Consider the following 27,906-nt stretch of genomic DNA (forward strand, 5'->3'; position numbering starts at 1 on the left):
CTATTCTTCTAAACGATCCACCTATGCATGTTTCACAAACATATCTAGATACATAGAACAAACACAATTTGAAATCTCAGAATCAGAAGGCCTGGAAAATTAGTTTAAAGAAAAGGGGAAAAATACTGCTTTTATTGTTCTACTAATGTTGAGACTTACCTTTCTCTGGTAGAGGTTCTGGTTTTTCAGGTACAGCCACAGGTTCTGGTAATTTCTTCTCTGGAACAATCTTCTTTGGCACCTCAGGTTCTTTAAAAATATGTATTTGCTTACTTTCAGAAATTTTAAGAATTGTAATTTAATATAGCTCAAAGGATAACATTATCAGAAAAAAAAAAACCTCTTATAAACAGTCTATGTGTTTTTAATATTCTTTAATGTGCACCAGTAATAGCCACTGTTACTGATAGTTATTCATAAGGGAAGAAGACAACACAAACTATAACACTTATGCATGTAAGAATATAGCAAAGGACAACACAGACTTTAAAAGATAGTATTCAGATAAACTAATTAAAATTTCTGTGCAATTTTATCAGTACTGAACATGTACCTTTAGGTGGTGGAGGTTCTGGTTTCTTAGGAACTTCAACATGTACTTTTTCTTCTGGAACCACCTTCTTGGGTACCTCAGGCACTTAAAAGAAAGTAGTTTATGTTATTTGTAAGAAATTTAAACAGTTCCTTAGCACTTTGGACATGACAAAAATAAAACTTGTGGACATCAAAAACAACAGTGGTTTTCGTTATGAGCATCATTTATTTTTCTTTGGCTATAGAAAATTTTCGGAGGCAATTTTTTTTTGCTTAACAAAAAGGTTAACTTCTATGCTTCTCTGTCTCTCACATATAAAAACTACAACTTAATCAACAAAAAATATTGACTATTTATAATTACAGAAAATAAATTTACTAAAATCACATTGTCTAACAAAGGGTATTTCTTTAATTCATCATGTACAGCAGTTACCTTTAGTTGGTGGAGGCTCTGGTTTCTTTGGTACTTTAACTGAAATCTCTTCTTGGACCACTTTCTTTGGTACCTCAGGCACTTGAAAAATATTAATAACTTTTTCTATGAGAATTTCATAAACAGCATTAAAGCACAATAGCATAACTGTACTAGTGAGTTCACCAATTATCAAGATATATAGATACTTTTTCTCACAATAAAGATCAAAACATTTGTTCACTTAAGCTTAAACAAAAGAAGAAAATCCCACGAAGGTCTTGGGTATTGTCTTCTACAGTGTTAAAACAATAAAGGGTGATATTTCCCATTCTGTTATTTTGTTTCATAATGGCAAATATCTTCAGCTGGTGGCACTTCCATTTTTTTAGGCTCCACAACTGGTATTTTCTTTTCTGCAACTTGGGCACTTCTGGCACCTTAAAATTAATACTAATGCTAATATTAATATCTGAATAAATTTGAATGTAATTAAATGGAAAAAAGACAGAAGCAAAAGGACACCAAGGAGCATCAAGCAGACATAATATCCTTTACCAAAGAGACCTTTTGCTCTCAATCTTGATTGGGATACATTTGAACATATCAAGGGGAAAAGAGTCTGTTCCCCAAAATTAAATATATAAGCTCACATTTTATGAAGTAAAAAATATGGATAAATAGTATCAAAAAGATCTTATCAGTGAAAGGAAAAAAATTATTTTCATGTATTTATTAATGTCAGGTACCTTTAGCTGGTGGTACTTCTGGCTTTTTAGGCTCAGCAACTTTGATTTTCTCTTCTATTTTCTTGGGCATTTCAGGCTCTTTAAGGAAAGAGATGATTTACAGATATTTTATAGAATTTCACAGATATGTTCAAAATTTTTAAGTAAAACCACAAATTAGGAAAAGCCTTAAGGGAATCACATTTTTACTAAAACAAGGTTAGTACTCAGTGTCCCTGTAAAGTCTGAGGTAGCATTTCAGAGCCTTTAGAAGCATTAGTCAAGTGGAGATCGGGGATGTGGCAGACTTAAATGCATTCTTCTGCATAAAATAACTTTTCCACTTAAGTCAACAGCATCTCTAATCTCTGACTAAGGCTGCCACTGTCCAGTCTGCTTTCTTTGTCATATTCTATGTCATGTTCTATGCATGATAATTTTGTCTCTGTGTCAATATAGATTTTTCCCTTGTGTTAGACATCTGTATCACTCTGTACTTTGATGTTCTTAAACATTCTTCTGGAGCTAATTATTATTTTTTTTCTTTTTTACTGTTAGTCAACAGTATTTCAGATTACAGAAGCACTGCTTTCCCTTAAAGATTTCTGCCACGGTATTCAAGAATCAGTCTCATAACTGCCCAATTATATGAGCATTCTAAACTCACTAGTACACTAATCACACTCAAAAGAAGAGATTTTTCAAAGCAGTAGCATACTAGAAGTATGACCACAGAAAATAAATATAGTAGAACAACAGAAACTAGTTGAAACAATCATGTTAGAGGTCTTTTCTTCCAAACTTTACTTCTATATATACCTTTGGCTGGTGTTGGTTCTGGTTTTTTCAGCACAGTGATGGGTACTTTCTCTTCTGGAATTTTCTTGGGCACATCTGGCACTTTAAAGAAAACAGCATTTATTTTTGTTATTTTTAAAGCATTTAAAGTAAATTATTTAGAAGAGCGTCACAAGAAGAATAGCAGAATGATTCATAAGAACGAATCTGAAATTAGATGTGCAATGCAGGAAATGTTGTATATTACTACATTCTATAGGAATGCTTATAAATAAGGAAGAAAGAATGAATTTTATTTTAATGTAAACACCTCTGCCCAAGAGAAAGAGAAATCTTCTCAGAGTTTAACCATTGTTGACATATAGACTTTAAGTGGTGTTCCTGCCTTTTTTGGTACAGCAAAAGGTACCTTCTCTTCTGAGACAGATTTCTCAGGTAGCGTGGATACTTGAAAGATATGCACTTTTGGGAATTAGAAAAATAAAACACACAATACATGGAAGTAAGATAGAACAAGTAGATATGAAAGGACAGTCTGACAACACTTATATGTTCAAAACAGTTGCACTTGTTCTACTCTGACAAAGAATGGCTTGAAGCAGCTTAACTGGGAGACTTTTGTCATGCAGTAGTGACATATGACACAAAATGCTCATTCAAACAGCCTTCCAAAATACCTGAATGAACTGTTAGAAATGTTTTCATTTCTATATTGTATTTCTGTATTTCTAATGTTTTCAATAGCCAAATGCTATTTCTATTCAAAAATGAATCAATAAGTTTAACATGAACAATGTGAAAGAGAACAGCGATTTCTTGCTTGAGTATTGTGGAATTTCTGAAGCTGTTTAAATATATATTAATATCCATAAAATGAAAATGTTTATTTTGTAAATCTTGCTGCCTATTGACTCAGCTAAATTTTTTCTTATTACTACTAGTCCTTCTGATAATTTTCTGATATAATTTCTGTACCACTGCAACGGCTTGTTCTTGGATAGAAGAAATAGCCAAATTGAACTATTTTTCAACATTTGGACAAGAGCAAAACAAGACAGAAGAAAGCTAAAGAAAAAGGAGAAAGAAAGGATATGTTGGCCTATACCTTTGGCGGGTGGAGCTTCTGGCTTTTTAGACAGAGGGACAGGCTTCTCTTCAGCGATAACTTTTGTGGGCACTTCAGGCACTTGAAAGATATTTACTGTTTTTAATTTTATGATTTAAAGTATACATACAAATAAATAAGACTAGTAGAGAAACACGAAAACTGACAAACAACATCACAGATTTCACATAAGTTAATTACTAACTATTAAATGAGTAAGAAACACAAAATATGAGCAAAAGTTGACATGGCCTAGGTTTAACTGGACTACTATAGTACCTTTAAATGGTGATTCTGGCTTTTTAGACACAGGAGTAGGTTCTGGTTTTTTAGGCACAGCAAGAGGCACTTCAGGAGCAATTTTCACAACTGCAGGCACTTTAAAGATATTAGTTCATTTTAAGAATTTTTATAGAACAGAAAAACAAGTCATACAAAAAAAGCCTGTATTAAATGCAAGTAACGAACAAAAAGAACGAACACAAATATTAATTATATTGAACAAGATCTAAACTATGAACATGAATAATTAAATTTTTCTTGAAGGTCATCAATTTGCAAATTGCAGATAATCAATTGCAGATGATCAATGACCAAATTGCAGATGAGAGATGATCAAGAAGTTCATATACCTCTAGGTGTCGAAGCCTCCTCTTTTCTATGAACAGTGGAAATTTCTTCTTCTACGTGTATTTCCTCATAAACTTCACGTACTTGAAAGATATTAGTATAATTTTAAAGTTAACACAGAATTACATCTTCAGACAAGACAGTAAGAAAGACAAAGAAATCAAATGTACAAGCTCCTCTTAATATGCACAGCTCTATCTTACATCTACACCAAAAATCAGGTGTATTTGGAATAAGGGGGAAAAAAAACAACTATGACTTTCTATACTGCCACAATAAGACCTCTGCACATTAACAGAAGACATGTGACATGTCCTTAACTGATCTACTTTCTCGATTAGACCTCTCTAACTTTTTCAATTTGTCTGTTTTTTAATTATTATTTTTCCTTGGGGGTTCCTACCTTCATTTGCTGCAAAACTAAGCTAACGATTTTTTTTTTCCCTAAAGCACAAATCCAGGTGAGCTTTATTTTTTACTCAGGTTTATACTGTGGCTGCTAACTGAATTCCAGGTTGTGGTACATAAAATATTCCCAAAATTGTTTAAGATAGATATATGAAAACAGATCTCTTATTCTTCGAATCCCACTTAAAATATTTTGTACCTTTAAGACGTGAAGCTTCTTCTTTTGGTGGAGCAGGAGGTATTTTTTCTTTGTGGACAGGTTTCTTTGATACTTCAGAAATTTAAAAATATTTTATTTTACAAATTTGCACTAGGAAATAAGTAGCACAGTTTGTAAAACAACAAAAATGCTACTACAAAAAAGCATAAAAATACGAGGCATTAAGCTGTGAATACAATATGACAACTTAAGTTTATAGTTTATGCATTTCTGTTTTTGTAACTCCTGGCACTTACAAGTCTGAATTTGGTAATCTCTGAAAAGAGAACAGATGTTGCTTTTTTTTTTTTTTTTTTTTTTTTTTTAAAGCTACGTTTCTGTATAAATATCTGGAGGGCTTTGTAATTTTTGTCTGAATTGAAGTCATAATCTTCAACAAAGCTCCTGACATAACTGGAAAGAGGGCTTCTGGGACCTTTGCAGATTTGTCACTGCATTTCTTTGTTTATTTAGTTTTAAGACATTGTCAGAGAATGTAGTTTGGGAAAAGAAATGTGACTAGTAGTCAAAAAATGAGGTTGATCCTTGGCTCTGCAATGAACTCCCTGATAACATGACTGATAACATTTTTGGGCTGTGGGAAAGTTTAAATAATTTTGTCTGTTTAAATTTTAAGTTCTTGATGCAAAATGTATCAATGTGTTTGTGCAGCTCCTAATAGGAGACAAAAAAAAAATAATTACAGAGTATGTCTATGGAATTTGTTCTCCTAAATGATGAATTACTGCATTGGTAAGTGCTCGTTATTTTAACATGTGAAAAGTGCTACTGAAATATTTTCTATTTCTTTATGTTAGCAAAAGGATTTCCTTTAATCCCCCTTGTATGCATGTTCTCTTCCTCAGATAAAGAACATAAATTGCTCATACAATAAGAGATGAAATGGAGGAAAACTGTGTACAGCACCTCCTATCGCTGTTCAGTAAAAAGACTCATGATGGATTTCTCACTTGTTACCTCAATTTTTAAAGAGATTAGAAAAAATTCCATTATGAGATCATATACCTTGAGGTGGAGGAGCTTCTTCTTTAGGCACAGCAGCAGGTATTTTCTTAAGTGAGACTGCTTTCTTTGTCACTGCAGGTGCTTCAAAGATATTACATTTTTAAGAACATTAACAAAATGTAAGTAACAAAACAAAGAACAAATGACAGACACATAGTAACTAATGAAACATTAGAATGAGAACATTAAGTGACTGGAGCAAAGACAGAGTGATGATGGTATGAATAGCTGACTTGTAGGTTATTATTATGCATGTTGGTTTATATATATATGGTTTTAATAGTGTACCTTTAGGTGCTGGAGCTTCTGGCTTAATAGGAATACTAGCAGGGAGCTCTTCTGTTGGAAGATCTTCATAAAATTCTGGCTCTTTAAAGATATTAGCATATTTTACATATTTTAATATTATGTACAAGACAAGATTAGAAAGAATGCGTAAAATGCAGAGACAAATACAGACAAATAACTGAACATAAATTATTTAAATATCTAATTTCAACCTGATCATTTGCCTACACTTATTAGAAATGGTCATTCCCAATGTGTAGAATACAAATTTATAAAAATATTTCATTTTATTTTCTAATTATTTATTTCTCGTTTTAGATGCAATACTGTATTTCAGTTGAATTTCCCACACCCATATCTGGACTTAAGCATTTATATTCCAGCTCAAAAAATTATTTAAGTCATACTCAGATCAACTCTTAAGCCAGCATTTGCTTCATTCTGTTTTGTTTGGTTTTTTTAGTTTTCTTTTTTTGTTCTAATACAGCTGAATTGTTTTCCCGGATCAGAAGTTTAATTTCTCTCTTATTTACATTTATTTCACCCAGCAATAGCGGAGAAAAGAAAAATGTTAAAAATTATATCAAAATGTTGGAGGCAGAGAGAGTCTCAAAGATACTCATGGAAATTACTTACAACTAATAACAACAAAATGAACTGAAAATGACTCATGTTTTATAAAACAATCTAGAATGTGAACCAAGGAATTCTCTGCAATTTACTGCTCAGTAAATTCACTGATGTACCTTCATATAAAGGAGCCTCATCTTCTTTAGGAATTAAGATGGGTATTTTGTCTTCAAGTACAGCTCTCTTATCAATCTTGGGAACTTGAAAAGATATTAGCTTTCTTTTAGTAACTTCAAAATAATTTTCAATTTTTAAAATCCCAGAGAGAAATCAATCCAGATAACAAAGTTCCTTTGAATTCCCAAATACTGACCATTTTGATGAAAGAAACATTCCATCTAGAACTGTCTTGCTGGAACAACGAATTATGTAGAAAACATATTGTTTCTGCTTTCAAAGAGCATATGCCATTTGCTTTTCTTACTCTGTCTTCTTGCCTTTCTTTCTGACACACGTGACAACATCAGTGGTTTGAACTTACTAGCTCTTGTGCTATTACTTCTCTAGGAATATCATTACTATTATACTTGCTTTAAACTCCCAGTTTAAACTAAATTCACATCTACATCACAAAAATTAAGTTTTCATGTCTGGATAGTGTAAGTAGAGTAAATACTCAGCATGTTTTTTTGTTCATAAATCATCATATTTCTGTCTAGCACATGTATAGCAAACATACAGAATATCTGAATGAGAGAGCACTTAGAGCTGAAGCAACAGCTAGGGACTAAATTACACCATTCTCATGGTGTAAAGAACACGAGGATCATTTTAGAAGATATTAGTTGGGAAAAAACAGTCCAAAATTTTTCCTTTCCAAAAAATCTCATAGCTAAGGTTCCTTTATCTTTCATTTCAGATGCACGTGTAGGTTTCTTTTCTTCAGGGACAGCTCTTTTGATAACAGCCAGCCCTTTAAGATCTTATTTCCCTTTAGGGCTTTTAAAGTTATTTGGAAGAAGTTAGAAAAAAAGCAAATATAAGACAGATTCATGAAGCAACGAAGGATTAAATGCTTCTTGACAGAATACTTATGTTAATTATGAAGATTAGACAGAAGAATAACATACTTAAAACATTTTCTTGAAAGACAGACTTAGTTTTAGCTGATGGAATTCCTTCTCAGGAAGATCAAAAGTACTCTTACTTTTGAACTTAAAGAATGAGGCACATATTTTTCAAAGCAACACTCATGTCTTTTCAACAAATGACTTGAAACAAACAGGCCAAAAATGACTCAATCACAAACAACTGAGTAGAGCTTCATAGAGACATAAAACACAGATATGTATTTCTCAACGGATAATGAAAACGAAAGACTGAAATCAGAGTTCATGACTCAATGAGGACAACACAGAGGAAATATACCTTCAGCTGGTGGAACCGTTTCCTTTTTAGGAACAGCGGGTACTTTCTCCTTTGGAACAGGTTTCTTTGGCAGTGCTGGCACTTTAAAGACATTTGTAACGTTTTTAAGAATTTTTGCAGAAGTAACAGTACATAAGAATAAGCATTAAAAAAAATGCAAACAGTGTAATGAGTCAGAAAAGAACAGTTAGAATTAGAAAAACACAAAATAGAGTGCCTTTGGTTGCTATTGAGTGGTAGCCTTAAGAGCTATCCTCCTCATCTGTTTTGCATGGATTCACACAGCTGTTTGGTAAACTCAATAGAGTGGGATTGGCCTTAATAAAAAACTGACCACAAGGTGAGTTTCTCGCAAATTAAGAGCTCTGAAGAGAAAAGTAAAGAACTCTGAATTACAACAGGAACTCTTCTAACATGCGCTGATCATTGCTGTTCATAACACAGTCTTTGTGGAGACTGTCACTGAGAGCACATATCAATATCAAATCCACTCCAGCATATAGGTAGGTTGAAGAAAGTAATTGTCTTCTGGGATTCTGTGGGAAAATGGCTTGACTGCTTGACAGACTTCTTTTAATTTATACATCTACTTATTTTCAATACTTAGATATAAAATGTTGTTAATACTCTGACAGCAAAAATTAAATCTTGGAGGTCCTCCTCCAAATGCCTTTGCCCTCAGAAAGAATTTGTCCAAGTTTTGATTTGTTAAATAAGTATTCATCTTTAATAATTAAGTACCTTAATCCCAGTCTTTGACAGTACTGAGAAAAAAATTAGGTATTTGCCAAATCAGAATAGGTAATTTACTGCTTTTGGGGATTCTGAGAAGACAGAAGACTGCATTTTCAAATTCCTCTTAAAACTCATGTACCTTTAGCTGGCGGAGCTTCTTTTTTTGGAACAGGAACAGGTACTTTTTCTTCTGGCAGAGGTCTTTTAGGCACCTCGGGTTCTTTAAGAAATATTTCAATAGGGATTTTAAGTTAGTTTTGAGGAATTACAACAGATACAAAGTCAGAAAGCAGAATAATCACTTAATTTAGAATAATTATCTATGCTGTCAAGAGAACAGCCACTAGTCTCAGAACTTGATGGTAGCTAAGGAATATAAGTGTACATCTTTCTGGTACATTTCAGATACAGTTTTGATTGGCATGGTGGATCCTATGATCTTATGATCACACATACAAAAGATAAGAAGGAAAGCCTTGCTTGAATTTTAACAGCTCCATGATTCATTGGAACTAAAATGTACAAAAGAAACACATTGATACATAATAGTATTGAATCCAGACTGAAGCTGAATTGCATCAGAAAAGTATCATTTACTTTGTTTGTATCACATCTACACTGGTTCAATCTTTCCATTCCATTCTGGAGAGAATTCCTTAGTAATAGGGAATGGATTTATCATCATCAGCTGCAGACAGACAGAGTAGTACAAATGGGGAAAAATATAAAGAAGGAGGCTTAAGCAGTAGCTGGAAACTTAAACAGCAATGATAAGAATAAAGAAATCATGACATGATGTACCTATAGCTGGTGGGATTTCATAAGTTTCCTCATATGCTTCCTCATATTTCTCATAGATTTCTTCTTTCTCCCTAAACTCATACTTCTCATAGATATCTTCCTTCTCTTCAGCCTCCAGTTCATACTCCCGTTCCTGGATTTCTCTGTATCTCTCAGGTAATTCAGGTTCCTCATATGCTTCAATTTCTTCAGTTTCTTGAACCCCCTCAAATTCTTCAATACTTTCATACGTGTCATACTTCTCATACTCTTCATATGCATATTCATATTTCTCTGCTGCAGGAACAGGAGCAGGCGCCGGAGCAGGGACTTTCCGAATGGGTTTCTTGGGTATTTCAGGCACTTTAGAGATGGTATTATTGTTAGTACATTTACAGTTATTTCATTTCATTTACAGTTGGACAAAACCATCCATACAGAACAGAAAATATCTGCGATAACCACAAGCACTATTTACTTCAAAATTTAAGAATATGCTCCAGAAATTGTACATATTCCAGAAGATTTTAGGAAGGAAGAGGAAAAAAAAATGTTTGGAAGAAAGAAATATATCTGTACCTTTACTTGGAGGTGGTTCTTTGGGCTTGGGAACAATGGCTGGTACTTTCTCTTCTGCAACATCTCTTTTACGCACCTCAGGGACTTTAAAGATATGATTTTCTTTTAGCAATTAGAAGGAAAAACTTAAAGCAATATAATTAAAAACAAACACATGGACAATAAACATAACGACTTCACAATGCAAACAGTGATAAGAGTTTTAACATAAATCAGAGCAGAAATCTCATACAACAGAGAAAAGTTAGAAAGAAGAAGCTCAAGAGTCTTTTTAGCATGAATACAAATGATCTGGAGCACGTGTACCTTTTGCAGCAGGAACTTCCACTTTTTCAGGAGGGGCAACAGGTACCTTCTTTTCAGGAACAACTTTCTTAGGCACCTTGGGTACTTTAAAGATATAACCTGACTTCAGTGTTCTTGTTGCACAGTTTTTAAATAGACACAAACCGAGACACTTTCCAACAGCAGAACAGAAACTCAACAGTGTACAGAAAGAAACAGTGAAGTGACAAATTCAGTACAACACAGACATATTAAAAAGTCTTGTGCTAAGCTCAGCTTGTATGAAGAATGCTATCTATCAACAACACAGCATTTACAAATGCAATACCTTTTTCTGGTGGAACCGGCACCTTTTTAGGAACAGGTACCTTCTCTTCTGGAACAGGTTTCTTAGGCATCTCAGGCACTTTAAAGATATATTTTCAATTTAGAATGTCATCAACCAGAAGTAACAGTAAGACTACAAAAAACATAGATATATACATAAAGAAATAACAATAAAGGACATGGCATACTTTTTGAAGAAGTTAAATTGTTTTGGAGATTATTATTTGTCAGGAATCTGACAGGCACTCTGAGACATTGATACAGAAAGACAATAAGGACACAAAAATAACACAAGTAACAAGCAACATAAAACAAATGTTGCTACTGAATGAGAACAAGAGATAGCTTTCCTAGTTATTAACTTATATATCTTTTGCTGGAGGAAGCTCCATTTTGTCAGGAGTGGGCACAGGTATTTTTTCTTTTGGGGCAGGTTTCTTAGGAATCTCCAGCTCTTTAAAGATATTATTTTGCAAACAAATTTTAAAATTACTTTCAGAACACTGAAGACACTAAGAAACATGAAACAAGACCACAAACTCACCAATACGACAGTTAAGATTTACATAAAGCTCAGAAAAAGAAATGAAGTACATTAATTAAGTCAAAAGATCTCATGGATAACTTGCAAGCAGTGTTGTACCTTTTGCTGGTATGGTTTTCTCTGGAATAGTTTCCTCTTCTTCTTTCTCAGGAATAAACAAAGGAACCTTTTCTTCAGGCACAACTTTCTTTGGTGCCTCAGGCACTTTAAAAGATATTAAGAACTTTTGCAATGTTCCAAAGAAAAATTGACAACGTAGAACAAAAAGACACCAACTTTAAGATAGTTACTGTAACAGTAAGTAACACAAGGGAAACTCAATTCATTACTTTCCATTCCTTTTATGAAAATAGCAATTTGATTATGAGATTATGTGAGAATTTACTTTCGCCTAATTCTTATACTTAATTATTACCAACTGTATTACCAATGTAAACTGCAAATGAGTGGTTGTAGATTTTTTTAGTTTCTAACACATATCCTATAATTGTTTTCTTTTCAATTTTGTTCTAAAAACTCAGCTGCTTAGGTAGACTTTGCTCAGCTTTGAAGAAGAGGCTCTGAGTAATCTGCTTCCACATCAAATTTTGCATTTAGGATCCATCTTCTGGTTACTTACAGAGCCAATTGTGTTTTGACTTTTTTGTGTGTATTAGTTAGTAGGCTTGAGATTATAACATACACTTTCAAAATATATGTCAGAATGATCTCCATGAATTGAAGAATTTTGAGATAAAGTCCCACAGGACATTATTTCAGGTACTTTGTTGAAACATTGTGAGTCAGGAAGATGAATTCTCACTAACAATATCACAATGAATTCTTTAATTCATGGCAAACATTTAAAATTGAAAACAAGTAAATCATTCAAGACCAGATTTCTCAGCCCAAGGAAGCCCTACCTGAGATCTAGCACTCCACTATCTACAGTGGAGTAGCAGTGTGCTAGAACCTGGGATGTGGCTTCGCATGACTATAAACTGATTCTACTGCAATATGAAAATATAAGGGAAGAGAATTATCTTCACACACTGCAAAATGATATACCTTTAGCTGGAGGAATTTTCTTTACTTTAGGAACTGCAACATGTACTTTTTCTTCTGGTACAGCTCTCTTGGGCACCTCTGGCACTTAAAAGATATTGTTTTGATAAGAATTTTTTTATTACATTTAGAACATCACAACTACTAAAAAAATACAGAACAAGGGTCACAAACAACCATAAGATGAAGAAAACTTCCTTCAAAAGAATAATTAAAGTTTACATCCAGCTTAATCACTAGAGATGAAGATCTGATGAACTGAACAGAGCTTTCAGGTAATTTTCAGGAAGGAATGTTGTACCTTTTACTGGTATTTCTGGAATAGCTTCCTCTTCTTCCTCTTCTTCAGGAACAAAAGTAGGTGCCTCTTCAGGAGCAGGTCTTGGTATTTCTGGCACTTCTGAGGTAGTATTTAATTGTAAGAAATTTAGACACAATATCAGGAGCAGAGAGAGAACTTACACTGAAGCTGAAGAGCACAAATTAGCAAGTACATAGACAACATCAGAAGCAGAGAGACAACATACAGAAGCTGAAGAGTGCAAATTAGCAAGTACATTTTTAACAATCTGCTATGATACTACAGTTATATGCTAATAACAAACATACAGAAACAACAAGAAGCATTTTGCACAGATTCGCCGATGAGAAGAGATACCTTTGGCTGGTGAAGGCTCTGGCTTTTTATGTACAGGGACAGGTACTTTCTTTTCTGGAACTTTCTTGGGCACTTCAGGCACTTTAAAGACATTGTTGATTAAGAAAATAATTTTCAGTGTAACATAAAATAACTGTGTAGCTGACATTAAGATAACTACACAAACATGATAAATTTAATTGTGTATGATAACTGTTCTTAAAATAACAACTACAGATTCCTCCACAGATATAAATTTATAAACATCTAGTTGACTGCATTGTAAGTCAATGTAGTAAGGCTGGGGGGAAATCTAGATGTTTAGGTACATTATCTTTCAGAGCAGCTGGTTTTGAAACTGCAAGTATTTTAAAATAACTTAGAATTGTAAATAGCTATTATCTTTTGCCCCACTCAAAAAAAAAAAACCAAAAAAAAACCCACAAAAAGGAGACAATACATGACACAAACATGGAAATTTAGAAAGTGTAAAGTAAATATATCACCCATGTTCAACATAAGTGTACATAACACAGTCACAATACAGTGTTCTGATAACACACAGGGCAATGAATGGTTCAGTATGAAATACACTAAGAAGAGGAGTGGGTTTGTTGCTTGCAGTCTTCTAAAACTGGAGAAACAAAACTAGGGTTACTTGTTTGAACCAGAAAATGGTGTACCTTTGGCTGATGGAGGTTCTTCCACTTTTTTAGGTACTGGGACAAGTACTTTCTCTTCTGGCACAGGTTTCTTTGGTACTTCAGGAACTTTAAAGATATAATTGCAATTAAAGAATTTCATTTTTGAACCACCACGCAAAGAACCAATAAAAATTGAATGAATCTATTTGAATGACAAAACGAACACACAAGAATAGACTCTTCAAACTACATCACATTAAAGAACACATGTGAACGAAGAACTTTGCTTTTTAAAAATATTTGGCTAAGAGCTGATATACCTTTAGCTGGTGGAAGATCCTTCTTTTTCTTTACAAGAATTGGAACCTTCTCCTCTTGCACAGGTTTCTTTGGCACTTCAGGAACTTTAAAGATATTATTGTAAAATGAGTCTGGAATAAGCAGCTGCAACACCATGACATAAAAGCCAATAACACTAAACATTTTAACACAAACACACAGAATGACAGTTCTTAAGATCAATAATCCTTTTGCTGTCATCTTGCTTAATACAAGTGACAAGATAAATGAAGTCTAGAAGACCTTTCTGATTACATATAATTATAAGTTGCTATACCTTTAGGTGGGGGAGCTTCCTTCTTCTTTGGCACCTGGACTTTCTTTTCAGGTTCAGGTTTCTTTGGCACCTCAGGCACTTCAAAAGATTATTTTGGTTAAAACATAACCCACGAGCTATTCAAAACAGAGAATAGCAGAAAACAGCAGCACAAACACATCAAACACAGAGCCCCCTCCCAAAAGAAAAGAAAAGAAAAAATAATGCCCAAGTGAAGCATCTGCAACATGGTGTAAGTTATATATTCAGAGAATGCCTGCTAACATCAAGTGATGATATACCTTTTGCTGGAGGAACTTCCTTTTTCTTCAGAACAGGTATTTTTTCCTCTGGAACAGCCTTCTTGAGCACCTCAGGCACTTGAAAGATACCATTAATGTCTTAGATATTTACTTCCAAAACAACAGGAACAAACAAGCAAGCAAGAACTCCTAACACAAATAAATCTCAAAGTCATACCCAAAACAAACAGCTATAATTTAAAATGATTTGAGCACAAAGACAAAATAAAACAGAAAACAGATCACATTCATTGTTGTTCAGCCTATCCTCCTTGATCATCCACAGATGCCACCAAGACATTTTCTTTTTTAATTCAAGAATTTACTTGTTGATCCAAAGACTGAGAAAGGCAGGATGTGGCTTTTTAGAACCAATTAAAGATAATGGTGGGGAAACTAACTAAAATACAAATTCAACCCTTTCCTCAATTTTTTGGAACAATTGAAAATGCTAACAGTAAATGAAAACAAACTTTGTAATAAGCACTTGCTTTAAGTGCAGTATTAATATTTAGGGTTTCACTTTTCTCCTTACTTTCTTCTAGAGCTATGATCCTAACACTTCTAAGACATTCAACAGGCTACACTTGATCATGCTGACTGCATCAGTTTTGCACATATATCAAATATATATTGCTGATTACATTTTATTCTTCAAAATTTTCCAAGTGCTACCAACATGCTAAAAGCAAGTGGACACAGTTTACCAATTGATTCAAATCCAACAGAGAACTGGACAAATAACAAGCACTCAGCAGTTCATACCATAATTTGTTGGTTAATGGCATCAAATCAAATCCTGACTCAGCTGAAATAAGCACAAATTTTCCATTTAACTGCACTTTCAACTAAAATGTATACTAATAGTTATTGTACTCCACAATCCAGAAGTATTCATGTAAGTTTTATGTCGATGTGAGGAGAATGACCACTTGCTGAGCATATTGAAGAAAGACTGCAGCACATACAGGTTAATTTTAACTGCTGAGATTAGTCAAGAGAAATTTTAACCAACCCTAATTTCCCAGCTCAGGAGAAACCTCACTTTTGCTGTGTGCAGCATGGCCTTTTCTTTAATAGGAAAAATGTACTAATCAATTTATTAAAATTATAGAGCAAACAACTTTAAATACAATTTTTACTCATTAGTTAGTTAAAAAAATTTTTTTCAACTTCCTTAAAAACACTATGGGTTGATTTGATTCATATCTGGAAAATATGCTTTCTGTACTCTTAGACAATTGCATCATATTGGAAAACTGGACATAGTCCATATCTTTATATTAAGACGTAGGAAGACTTTATTACTAAGATCTTGGCATGGTCTAGTTTTCCTCTCTAAACAGTGAATAACATGTTCACTCTGTTCTAACAACGTTGAAATTTTATACCATCAACATAAACATGATTCCTGAGGAAAATGCCTAAAAATTAAGGGGATTGAAATATGTCAATTTAATAGAACTTTAATATCCTTTGTTTCCATAAATAAATACACTAACAACTATTACAGAATTTTCAAATAATTTTGAGAGGAATTCACAGAGGCTTGTGCTCTTAAATGACTTATTTTCAATTACCCTGGCCATTTGCTAGATAAAAATATAGTTTTTTGCTACACTTCTCACGAGCAATTCTAAACATTTCAAGCACAGACTGACAGTGGAATTTGACAAGGACAAAATAAAGTCCAACTAAATTGTCTTGGTTATATAGACTTCATGTGAAAGAGGAAAGAACATTTATGATGTGGAACATTTAAATTTGTGGAAGTAGCGAAGTGTAAGCATATAGCACACTTTCAACTCTGTATCCTAATCATTAAAAGCCTTGGAAAAGAGCAATCTGTGAAGCACATCAGAACACACTAAGACAAAACTATTATACGTTAACAGAAGATACTTCTCATTCTTGCACAGTCCTATTATTAAAGTATACCTCTAACTGGAGGTGGAGCCTCCTCTTCATATTGGGGAATTTCTGCCTCCTCCTCCTCATATTGAGGAACTTCCTCTTCGTAATAAGCAGCTTCTTCTTCATAATGGGTGACTTCTTCCTCTTCATATTGAGGAACTTCTTCATACTGAGGAGCTTCTTCCTCATAGTGACTAATTTCTTCATAATGTTGGACTTCTTCCTCGTAATGGATTACTTCCTTCTCATATTTGGTTACTTCTTCATATTGGGGAACCTCTTCTTCCTCCTCATCCTGAGGAACTTCAATATACACCTTTTCTTTTTGGACAACCATCTTGCGTACTTCGGGCACTTAAAAAGATATCAATTAAAAGAATTTTAAAATTTAGCACATACATCTTAATAATACTAAGGATCACAAGGCAATGGCAAGTAAGAATTAATACCAGAGGACAAACAATTCTCAGAAAACAGATCGGTACTCACTATACATGGAACATACAGGACACAGAAAACATTTATATCATATTTCAATACTTCATTCAGTGTACCTTTGGCTGGTGGTCTTGGCACTTTTTTAGGAGGAGAAATTGGTACTCTTTCTTCAATGATAGCCCTTTCTGGTACATCAGGCACTTAAAAGATACAGTATATGTATATTTAAGAATCCTTAGAAGTGGCATTTAGAAGAAAAATATTCTTGTCAAGACAAAAAAGATCATACAAATACATGGTTAATACACAAGACAATTGCACTTATTGACACTGGACATGTAATTACAGAACTAAAGTAGGCTGTAAATCAATAAAAAAACAACAAATGTTTCAAGATCCCATCATAAGTGTTTGAGATGATTTCTACTTCATCCACTGCTGCCAGCAGTGAAGTTAAGTCTGCTGATGGGAAAAACTCGAAATCCATATTCGACCAGCTACAAAGCCACTAAATTCCATTTGCATCCTCTTTGGCTGTTCTTCTCCACAACAGTGATATCAGTAGCAGAACAAAGTCTCAATCACTGTTAACAAAAGGTCTGCAAAGAAAACTCTAGATGAAGATGGGGGAGCGTGTAGAAAAAAGCTGAGCGAGTGGATAAGAATGGATAAGATCCCTAGTCTAATTAAGGCTAAAAGATTTTACTGTTCAGTGAAGAAGGCATTTCTCTTCTGTCATTTGTTTTACATAATGCCTGGTTTCTTCAGTCATGGCAAGCAACCACTCTATAGCAGCAAAAAAAGTTCCAAAAGATTAAGATGTGAATATGCACAGATTTTAAGATTCAGAAAATTCAGGAAAGAATGCATACTGTGTTTAAAAAGCATATTCTCTTCTCTTCCAGCAACAGCGTATGGGTTTTGCTTTCTGGGACTTACTAATCTATATCAGGGGAAGCTGCACAATATTGTAACATCTGGGAGGCAGCAAAGCTTGCTAAGTTTGAGAATAATTTTGACCTTTATTCTGTCAGATCTGAGATCTTTATGATCTTTAAGGATGGAATCCATTCCGTCAATGGCAAATCTGAGAATTCCCACATGCTTCCTTCATGGCAAGCTACAGTGACTGTAGATGCAGAGGGAATGGGATGATGTGAAGACTACCAAGCTTTTTAAAAGTTCTCTGGCAGAGTTCTTGATTTTTAATTGTAAGGGCCGAGTACATCTACATTTGAAATCTTAAAACTGACTGGAACTGGTAACTTTGATTGATTTGATTACAAAAACTGCATTGTGAGTAAATACTCTTCTCAGGAAAAGCAGGTTTCCATGGATTCTTTTATCACAACAACACTTCAATTTGCATGGGAGAACAGGTGAATTTGATATCCTTTTGTTTTGACCCTTATTTTCCAAAAACAGCTGGTAAATTACAAAGACAGCCCTCTTATATTTTCCTTACAATATTCATGATCAGCCTGTCCCCAAACCATTCTCCAGTAGATTAAATAAATTATTTAAACTTCACATTGATGTGGTTAGATTATTTTTTCAATTCATACTGATATATTCAGGGTGATGATAATTTTATCAACAGCAACAGGAGCAAAAATAGTAACTGTGAGCCAGCTTGTGAATAATTTTCCACAAATCAATAGATTACATCCCTAAGTAATATGGCAATTAATTTTCTTTAAGAGCCATGGGCTTTCATTAAAACCCTCCACCTGGCAGGTCTGACACATGAGATTATGCTAAACCACAGCTGCCTTGTTTTCCCTCAAATGTCCATAAGATGGCAGGATTTGCAAAGGAGGGTCTAGTGAAATAGTTGAGCTTTCACTGTAACAATAAGCCAGAATGAAAAATTTAAGCCTTTTTTGAGACTTAAATATTGCTCTGGGATTCCTTTGGTATTCTACAAGCTTTATCTTTAAGATAAACTAATCATCAGTTATATTCACAGAAAAATAGATTATATTATGATGTCTTCTTTTTCTTTTCTTTTCTTTTTTTTTTTTTTTTCTGTCAAATGTAAATTTGGACAAAGTTTGTCTTTGTTCATACCTGTGTATGAAATCTCCTCCTTTGTGTGAAGAGAAACAGACACTTCCTCTGACATAGCCCAGTGTTCTTCTTCTGTTGGTACTTTAAAGATAGAGTCTAGTTTAATATCTTTTCTGGCGCAATATCATGTACAAATACATATCCCATTAAGTGTTTCTTAGAAAAGCGATAATTATTTCCACACATCTCTCACACCCGAAGTAACTGGGGAAAATATCTCTAGTGTATTACAAAGATTCTTTTAAGGGTGCCTTGGGGGATGCTGTTGGAGCACTAGAACTATAAAAAAATGTGCCAGAATGTTAGGTTTTAAGCTCTCATGGTATTGCTTTAGGGAAGTCTGTTCATAGATTAATCCATGGGCAGGAGTACCTTCTCGTGGTGGTGACACTTTTCTTTTTGGAACAGCAACAGGTACTCTTTCTTCTCGGATCATTTTCTTTGGCTCTTCTGGCACTTTAAAGACAGTAGTTGTAAGAATGCTAAATTCTTAAAGAAATAATGTATTTCCATACAATGTCCATACAAAAGAATAATGGACAAATAATTACAAGGGAATAGAACAGATCTACACATCAACAATACTTACAGTAAACACAACAAAAACAACACACAAACATAAAGACATTTAAATTCACAGAGAAACTGACCAGCTGAATTTTTAATACATGGTGGCTAGGAAGGCACTGAGTATTTGGGAGAATATTCTTTTGGAGGTGTTCCAAGAATAAATTCCCTAGAGCTAGTTCCTTTGAAACACCTGGCAATTTTAATAGCAGTAAAAATATAAGCTACTAAAGTATTACAGAAAACGTTAGACTCACATACAGTGTAAAACGCATCAAAAAGCAAACTGCATAAACACACAAAATGAATATGCAAAGATAGAGATGAAAGATTTCTCTAGGTCCTTCAAAAACATAATTTAATCACAAAACATATGACACTGAACATACATGACAAAATTACATTTCAAACACAAGATCAGAGAAGCGCAACATATTTCTAAGACCGAAATCTACCACTCTGAAAATTGACTACGTTCTAAAACATTGATATTATTTTTCTAAATGTGTTCACATTTATTCGCTGAGTAAATTGCTTCATTTAGCTCTCCAAAGCACTTAAGCAGCCATTGTAAACAATGAAGTTACTAGCAGCTTAGAAAATGCAAGGAATGCAGACGTGTGACTGTTCTCCATCACCTACTGCATTTTTTGCAAGAGAGAAGACCAAGTTCCTTTCTCATTTATAAAGCTCCTTCTCATTTATAATCAAGATGATAGAGAATGGAATATTAGCCAGGCAGATGATGAGTATGATACATGCACATATCTGACATTTAGAAGTCTTCTCTACTTTGAAAAGAACTTAGATACCTTTAGCTGGTGGAGCGGCCACTTTCCGTGAAACTGGAACAGGAACTTTCTCTTCTGGCACAGTCTTCTTGGGCACTGCTGGCATTTTTAAAATATTTGTTTGTTTGAAAAGATTTTGACTTAGTCACAAACATTATCAGATGACAAAACACAAAAGCAGAGACCTGATAATTCTTTAACTCAAATGCGCAAATGACAACAAACAACAACAAAACAATTTGTGCTATACAATTATATGCAAAAAACATAAATCACCAGATAAAAATGCTTTCTTATGTAGCTCTGAAAAATTATATACCTCTTTTGGGTGGAGCCTCATCTTTTTTAGCAACCGCAACTTTTTCTTCTGTGATAATTTTTCTGTGCACTTGAGTCACTTTGAAAGAATAAGAATACTTAATTGTAACATTTGATGTGAAGATGCATGGAGTTTTTTGTACTTCATCTGATTTTGCATAAAAGAAAATGCTTAGGAAATTTCAACAATAAAAGCGAGACATCACAGAAGAGTGTACTTCAAACCTTAGAACAAACAAAGCAAACAGTTGGAAGAAAGGAGAGATGCAAAGAAATCACAGATATGAGCAAGTAAGAACTTTTATGTAAAACACCTGAACACAAATACTGCAAGACAAACAAGAAAACATTTCATGACATTATTCTGTTTACCTTTGGTTGATGGTGGTTCTTCAACAGCTATCTCAAAAGTGGGCACTTCTTCTGGACGTTCTTAAAAAAGATTGTGCAACTTTAGAAAATGGGATTGACCTCACCAACAGGCATAACAAAAACATATAAATGCCTCCAGCAAGACACAATCCATAGTCCATATTGTAGACAAACAGACATAAGTACATGCTTAACGCTTAAGAATTTTGGTTTGTGGGTTTTATTTATCAGCATGCATGCATGTCAAAGAAGGAATGTAGGAATAAATTTATTTATTTGTTTATGCAAGTGGGCCAAACAACGGATATACCTCTTGATGGTGGAGCCTCCACTTTCTTAGGAACAGGGACAGGTACTTTCTCTTTCGGAACTACTTTTTTATGAACTTCAGGCACTTTAAAAATATGAGTAAGATGGGAAGATGAGAAAGAATAAGTTGTAATGTTTGTAATTATCTACTACATTACTTTTTGTCATTTTTTTATAGTAGCAATTTACTGAGTTATTTTTCATAGTAGAAGATGGAATTTCAGACAATAACTCATCGTTGAAAGCAGACAATATCCATGGCAGCATAAAAAGACAGTATGATAAACATTATCCCCTTTAAGAGGCGCATATAACATCATCCAAATGAGGAACTGTTTTATACCTTTAGCTGCTGGAGCTTCCTTCAGAGCAGCTGGAATTTCTGGTTCAGGGGCAACTCTCCTAGGCTTCTCAGGCACTTTAAGAGATTACAACACATAGTTTTACAAAGAAGAATAGTATCACTTTAGCATACAGACATTTCCTTAATGTAAAAACCCACAAATGTACAGAAACACATAGTGGCAACATATACTCAGAATAATGACACAAAGAACACTGAAACAGTAACAACCACTGTTTTTAAATGAAAAGAATGTATACCTTTAGCAGGTGGGGCTTCCTTTCTTTTAGGCACAGTTACCTTCTCTTCTATGTAATAAGACTCTTCTTCAGTCACTTAAAAATAGTAAAATAAAAATACTTGAATTTCAGTACTAGACATCTATTACTGTCTTTACAACACTGGTATGAAACAAAATATTTGTAAGACAAGAGTAATAAGTGAGAATTACTAAAAGACATCTCTGGTGTATTTTAAAATCTATATTTTTACCCTCCTGCTCCTTCTGAAGCCAGTGGAACAAGTCCAAGCAACTTAAGACTTATCTTGTATTTCTGTGAATTTGAAAATCCAGTATATGAAGTGCCAGATCAGAACTTTCCATTCCTGTGTTTGTTAGTACACTACCAGAACTTGTCCACTTCAAGAAAGCTTCCCAGATACTTACAAAAAAAATCATTAATTCATTGGATAAAGTTATCCCTTGTAAATACTTTCCATGGTCTTGCTTTCGAAGAAAATTGAGACAATCGGTATAATGTTACTGTTCTTCACAGAATTATTTTAACACAGATAAACTCAAATTGGGAATAATTTTATCAGTTTACTGTGAAGTGGTATAAGAAACTGGAATACATCATGAGATTCTGAAGGGTCTTTACTTCATCCAGAAAACAAAGTGAAAGAGTAATTTTCAACAGAGAGTAGGTGTAAAAAAAAAAAAAAAAAAAAAAAGCAAAAAACAAAGAGACACCTTATTTTCACTGTATCAAAGCAAGAGTAATTACACTTCTCAAAAACAAGACAAATTGAAGACAGTATTACAGTTTCTGAAATATGAAACTTAAGGCATATTTGTGCAGCAGTAAAATTTCCTTTTAAATAGAGTAGATCTTTATGCTATTTTTGATACAAAACAAAACTTTATTTTTGTTGTTGTCTAGTATTCTTGAATTGTGATCATACCTTCAGAAACCTCCTCTCTGTGAATGGAAACAGATACTTCCTCTGCTTCTTCTTCAGACCACTCTTCAACTATTGGTTCTTTAAAGAAAATATTTAGTTTTATTATTTCTGGTGGATGAGTAGATGGTTCAATGGACGGACAAGGTGAAGATCACCTCTTAAAAGTTCTGTATAACAACATACATATTGTATAGAAAGTGCTGTGCAGACATTCATGATCTGCACTAAGTGACCCATGTATGACATTGTGTACTGCTGTCTCTCTCAAATATTTTTCACAGGTCAAATGTCAGCCCATCAGAATGCCTCAACTCCCCAGACCTCCCCCTCACAACAGCTGATGCGGGGAAAGAATTAGATGTTGTTACTTGATCTAGCTACATGAAAGTAAGAAGGATACAAGATAAGGGCAGGAATTGAAAGGAAAGCTTGTCATATATGTCTACAAATATGACTGAATCAGGGAAAACATCAGAGATTGATTAGCAGGGGAGAAAAATTAACAGTATATCAGTATATGTGAGCATACATTAGTATGTTCATATTGCAAATAGATAACTTCCATATCTTCCTGTAAAGCCCATTTGTATTTTTAATAGAACATATAAATTATGTTGACAAGCAAATCACTAAAGGCGTATGGAATGTCAAAATGTTGATTTCATCTGTCTTGAAACAGACCAACTTTAAAACAACCAATCCCAGCCTTTTTTGAGTATGAGAATCTGAACTAAAAGAGTTCTCATGGAGAACATAATCCTGCTACTTGCAAGGCTGCAGAGAGCAAGTAGGGAGTACAAGAAATGGATAGCTGTTGTCCTAAGTGCTGGTATCTAACCTCAACACTATACATCTATACATCTCATGAAAGTTTGCTGGTAAAATTAGTAGTAGTATTCCCATACATTTCATGGGATGTTAAGCGGCATTCAGAGGGTATTAACTAACCAGAAGTCTATAAAATATTTCTACAGAAAACTCACTCAAAATAACTAACACAAAATTCTTGCATATTTTGATCTTGGTCTGAGAGCAAGAGACTTCTAAAAGAAGCATAGGTTTCTCATTGGCAATTGTTAACAATCTACCTTCAGGTGATGGGATTTCTTCTGGAACAGCAATAGATATTCTTTCTTCTGTAATAAGCATTCTTTCTTCAAAAGTTGCTCTCTTCTGCACTTCCGGTACTTTGAAAGATAATAGCATTAAATGGATGATTTTCTAATGCCAGTGTGAAAGCCACCTTCCAAAATGCAAGTAACTAAGTTTCCAAAGAATTGCTTAAGGGTCTTGAACAAATAACACAACAGAGATTCAACACTTGACATTCGTATTTTTGTACATACAGCACACAAAAAAATAATCATTTTTTTACTGTCACTAAATCAGAACTGCGGAATTCATAAAGGCAGCACAAATGAATGACAAGACAGAACATACACACAGAAGCTAAGAAACAGCATTTTATTTATTCTACTGGAAAGCATACCTTTAGCTGGAGGAGCCTCAACTTTTTTAGGAACAGCAGGAGGTACCTTTTCTTTAGGGACAGGTTTCTTAGGAACTGCAGGCACTTTTAAAAAAAAACATTTAATTTTAGGATCTAGAAAGTGAAACACTTTCAAAAGCAACATGAAACAGAAAGGTATTGTTCAAACAGAAGATTACACAGATATTTTGTTTACAAAGCACAACTGACTAAACTGAGGGAAATTTTTATGTTCTGAAGACTAGGAGACAATACCTTTTGCAGGTGGAGCCTCTTCTAGTTTAGGAATCTGAGGCAATTTTTCTTCTGGTACTGGTTTCTTAGGTACTTCTGGTGCTTCAGAGATATTAATTAAACAATATTAAATAAAATTACAAGTGTCTCAAGACTACATCTAAAGCACAATTACCAACAAAACTGACACACAAAAAAACCACGTAACTAGTATTACTGAAGCACAACTGAACCCAGATTCACCTAACAATAAAGAACAAAATTAGACAAACAAAATGCTTAAGATATTTGATTTAAGTATACCTTTAGGGGGTGGAACTGCTTCTCTTTTTGGAACAGCAACTTCTTTCTCAGGGGGAGCTCTTTTGGGCTCCTCTGGCACTTAAAAAACATGAAACAAAACAATTGTATTCCATGTTTCAAAGATCTGTTTGAGTATTTTACAAGTGCATCCATTCATAAGAATATCAGGACACGTCAATATCACATAAATATTACATCTAACACAGAAAAATATAAGACTAACATACAGTTGAAAAAAACATTTATCTATTCAGTCACAGGAAGCCTCTAAAGTGCTTTGAGACTAATTCCTTAACTTGAGAGAGCTACTTGAGTATATTACCTGACCTTAAAAAGTGTTACATGCGTACAAACAATTATACATTAAAAAAAAAAACAAACCACCTGACAAATATAATTACATAGAAACTAAAACCAACAAAAAAACAGTTAAAAAAAAAGATATTTGAGAGGTACACTCCATCACTAAATATACCTTTGAGAGGTGGAGGTTCTACTTTGGGAACTGGAATGTGTACCTTTTCTTCAGGTGGAGGTTTTTTAGGCACTTCAGGCACTTTAAAGACATTAAAATGTATTTAAAGAATCTTGTCAAAGCTTTTGAATTGTCTTAGATGAGAAGAGACATACAACACACATATATTACATATGCTTACATTTAAAATTGAGTAGTAGCTTGAACAAAACAGTACAGGACAGGTTAAAGTTCACTTTCAAAAGATTCTGTACCTTTTACTGGGGGAGACACCTCCTTCTTAGCAACAGCAACTCTCTTTTCTGGAACAGGTTTCTTAGGGACCTCAGGCACTTGGAAAGCATTTCCAAAGAGAGACAACTTTAGTTTTCACAACACTTATTCAGATTTCAAGACTGCTCTGTAGCACACAATGTCTAGGCAAATAGTTAAACACTGCAGCACAATACATTGTACAACCCTTTGGACATAATGCAGACTATTTAGGAAAGACACAAAAATGCAACATAAAATTCCAATATCAACATTTATGTGCTATTGTTTTTCATGGCACTCTAGAAGAAAAAATACCCAACTCTTATCTGCAAAAAACACACAGTCAAAGCAAACACAAGAAACAAACACAAGATTGTTAGGAAAGAGAATAGCCAACACTGAGACACATTCAAGCACTGTAAACTAAGATACATCACAAAGCAAAAAAGGAGATCAGGCAAAATGAAAGGCACATAGACAGCAGATTCATGAAAACATTCAAGACAGCTTACAAAAATATACTGAAAGATAGTAAGATTTTTTATTTTTTTTTTTAACTTGGGTAGAATAAGTACCTTTAGCAGGTGGAGCTTCTTTTGGGACAGGAACAGGCTTTCTTTCTTCTGGGACATGCCTCTTTGTTATCTCAGGCACTTTAAAGAGATATGTGGTGAACATTTAGAAGATGGAAAGAGAGTACATTGCTATAGGCTGTTTTCAACATGCTGTGTAAGCAAACACCGCATGTCAAAAAATATGCTATTTTTCAGACAGGGAAATATTCTCAAATTTTCCCAAAAAATCAAAGATTTAATTAAAGTAGTGATTAAGAAGTAGACTTGGAAACATGGTAGGAGATGATGTTTGAGGGTAGAACCATAAGAACTGAGCCTTGATATGCTGTTCTTTGATACAGAGTGGTAAGACAAATAAATTAAAAAAAAAAAAAATTAGGCGGATGATGCAAAGATTTAATTCACCTTCAACGTGATGAGTCTCCAGTTCTTCAGAAATGACCTCTCGTTCTTCCTCCTCTTCAACTTCCTTATGTGCTGCAACAGGAATTTGAAAGATGTTAAATACAGAGATATGAAATCCTAATGTCTGTAGTAAACTGAAATACTTTTAAGATATTATGTGTCCAGTACACAAAGGTTCACTGACAACATTTGCTAATGTTGTCCAGAAAATCAATTGAATGTGCAGATCTCACAGTGAGTTTTGATTAAGATTCAAATTTTTTTAAAAAAATCTTAAATAATGATTAGTATCTCATTCTTAAGCAATCTACCTTCAATTGGGTAAACAGCTTCAAAGAATCTTTCTTCAACTGTTTTCTCATGCTCTGTAGGCTCTTCAAAGAGAAGCATTTAAATAATGTTTAGAAAAAATAGCTTAGATGTTAACATCTGTTAATCTAAAGAAAACTGAGGATAAATAGCACAATGAACAAAAAGAAGCAAGGCATGTCGAAACATAAATGTCTAAATATGTAATTTGAAACAGAAAAATAGGCTTAAAGAAAAAATGGCAATACAGAAAGTACTGGGTTTTTTTGGGTGTGTGTGATTTTTTTTAACGTTATTATTTAATTTGTTTTTAAAACTTTTTTTTTTTTTTTTTTTTTTTTTTTTTTTTTTTTTTACATACCTGTGATATATGAATACTCTTCTTCTCTGTGGACAGAAACTGACATCTTTTCTTCTGAAACAGTCCATCTTTCTACTGTCGGTACTTTAAAGATAGGATTTTGCTTTAGTATTTTATATTATAGATCCACAGCAGTGGTAGAGAGCATGTGAATTTTATGAAATCTGTATCTGTATTGTATGCTAAAGTCTTAGAACATATTTAGACAGTCAGTAATGACATTCTGAAACACTGAATACACAACAACAACAGATGTAAAATTTACTTGGTTAGAAACTAAGGATACAGATATTCCTAACAAGAGAATATAAAATAAATTCATGCTCAGACTTCTGCAATTAGTGTATCACAATGATTTCAAAGGCACTTCTTCAAGGAAGTGTTAGGGCACTGAGATGTTATATAAGCATGTGCCAACAGGCAGAACATTTAAAGAGAAAACCAAATCAAAGTATAATATCCGACAGACTATTTGAATACAAATCACAAAGACAGCCACAAACATGAGAAGAACATACATTATGACACGCAGAATCATGGTAGACATACATTTTGCACAATGAAAGTAGTCACAGTATGATCAGTACAACAG

At 33.8% G+C, this 27,906-nt stretch overlaps 1 protein-coding gene and 1 long non-coding RNA gene across 2 annotated transcripts in view; both read right to left on the bottom strand.

The window, feature by feature from the left end:
* TTN (titin) overlaps positions 1-27,906 on the bottom strand; it is a gene marked incomplete at its 5' end in the record, with an annotated part of 236,845 nt that overhangs the window by 118,625 nt on the left and 90,314 nt on the right. The window contains 28 exons of the mRNA XM_079538876.1: positions 160-249; positions 554-637; positions 3,581-3,661; positions 9,004-9,084; positions 9,666-10,007; positions 10,224-10,325; positions 10,837-10,914; positions 11,479-11,583; positions 12,725-12,823; positions 13,744-13,830; positions 14,025-14,108; positions 14,321-14,398; positions 16,540-16,869; positions 17,070-17,153; positions 19,396-19,512; positions 20,701-20,778; positions 21,072-21,131; positions 21,382-21,465; positions 21,724-21,798; positions 22,909-22,986; positions 24,398-24,481; positions 24,653-24,733; positions 24,935-25,012; positions 25,410-25,490; positions 25,664-25,741; positions 26,240-26,317; positions 26,645-26,716; positions 27,315-27,398. Coding sequence (XP_079395002.1) covers positions 160-249; positions 554-637; positions 3,581-3,661; positions 9,004-9,084; positions 9,666-10,007; positions 10,224-10,325; positions 10,837-10,914; positions 11,479-11,583; positions 12,725-12,823; positions 13,744-13,830; positions 14,025-14,108; positions 14,321-14,398; positions 16,540-16,869; positions 17,070-17,153; positions 19,396-19,512; positions 20,701-20,778; positions 21,072-21,131; positions 21,382-21,465; positions 21,724-21,798; positions 22,909-22,986; positions 24,398-24,481; positions 24,653-24,733; positions 24,935-25,012; positions 25,410-25,490; positions 25,664-25,741; positions 26,240-26,317; positions 26,645-26,716; positions 27,315-27,398 — 2,853 coding nt within the window. The remainder of the gene's footprint in view (positions 1-159; positions 250-553; positions 638-3,580; positions 3,662-9,003; positions 9,085-9,665; positions 10,008-10,223; positions 10,326-10,836; positions 10,915-11,478; positions 11,584-12,724; positions 12,824-13,743; positions 13,831-14,024; positions 14,109-14,320; positions 14,399-16,539; positions 16,870-17,069; positions 17,154-19,395; positions 19,513-20,700; positions 20,779-21,071; positions 21,132-21,381; positions 21,466-21,723; positions 21,799-22,908; positions 22,987-24,397; positions 24,482-24,652; positions 24,734-24,934; positions 25,013-25,409; positions 25,491-25,663; positions 25,742-26,239; positions 26,318-26,644; positions 26,717-27,314; positions 27,399-27,906) is intronic.
* LOC306949166 lies at positions 971-2,551 on the bottom strand. The gene is made up of 3 exons (XR_013792592.1): positions 2,497-2,551; positions 1,699-1,776; positions 971-1,051 (listed from the first exon to the last, which is right to left on the bottom strand). It is a non-coding gene; the product is annotated as an uncharacterized lncRNA (long non-coding RNA).

This window comes from Tetrao urogallus (assembly GCF_951394365.1).
Source record: "Tetrao urogallus genome assembly, chromosome: 8".
In the NCBI taxonomy this organism is placed as follows: domain Eukaryota; kingdom Metazoa; phylum Chordata; class Aves; order Galliformes; family Phasianidae; genus Tetrao; species Tetrao urogallus.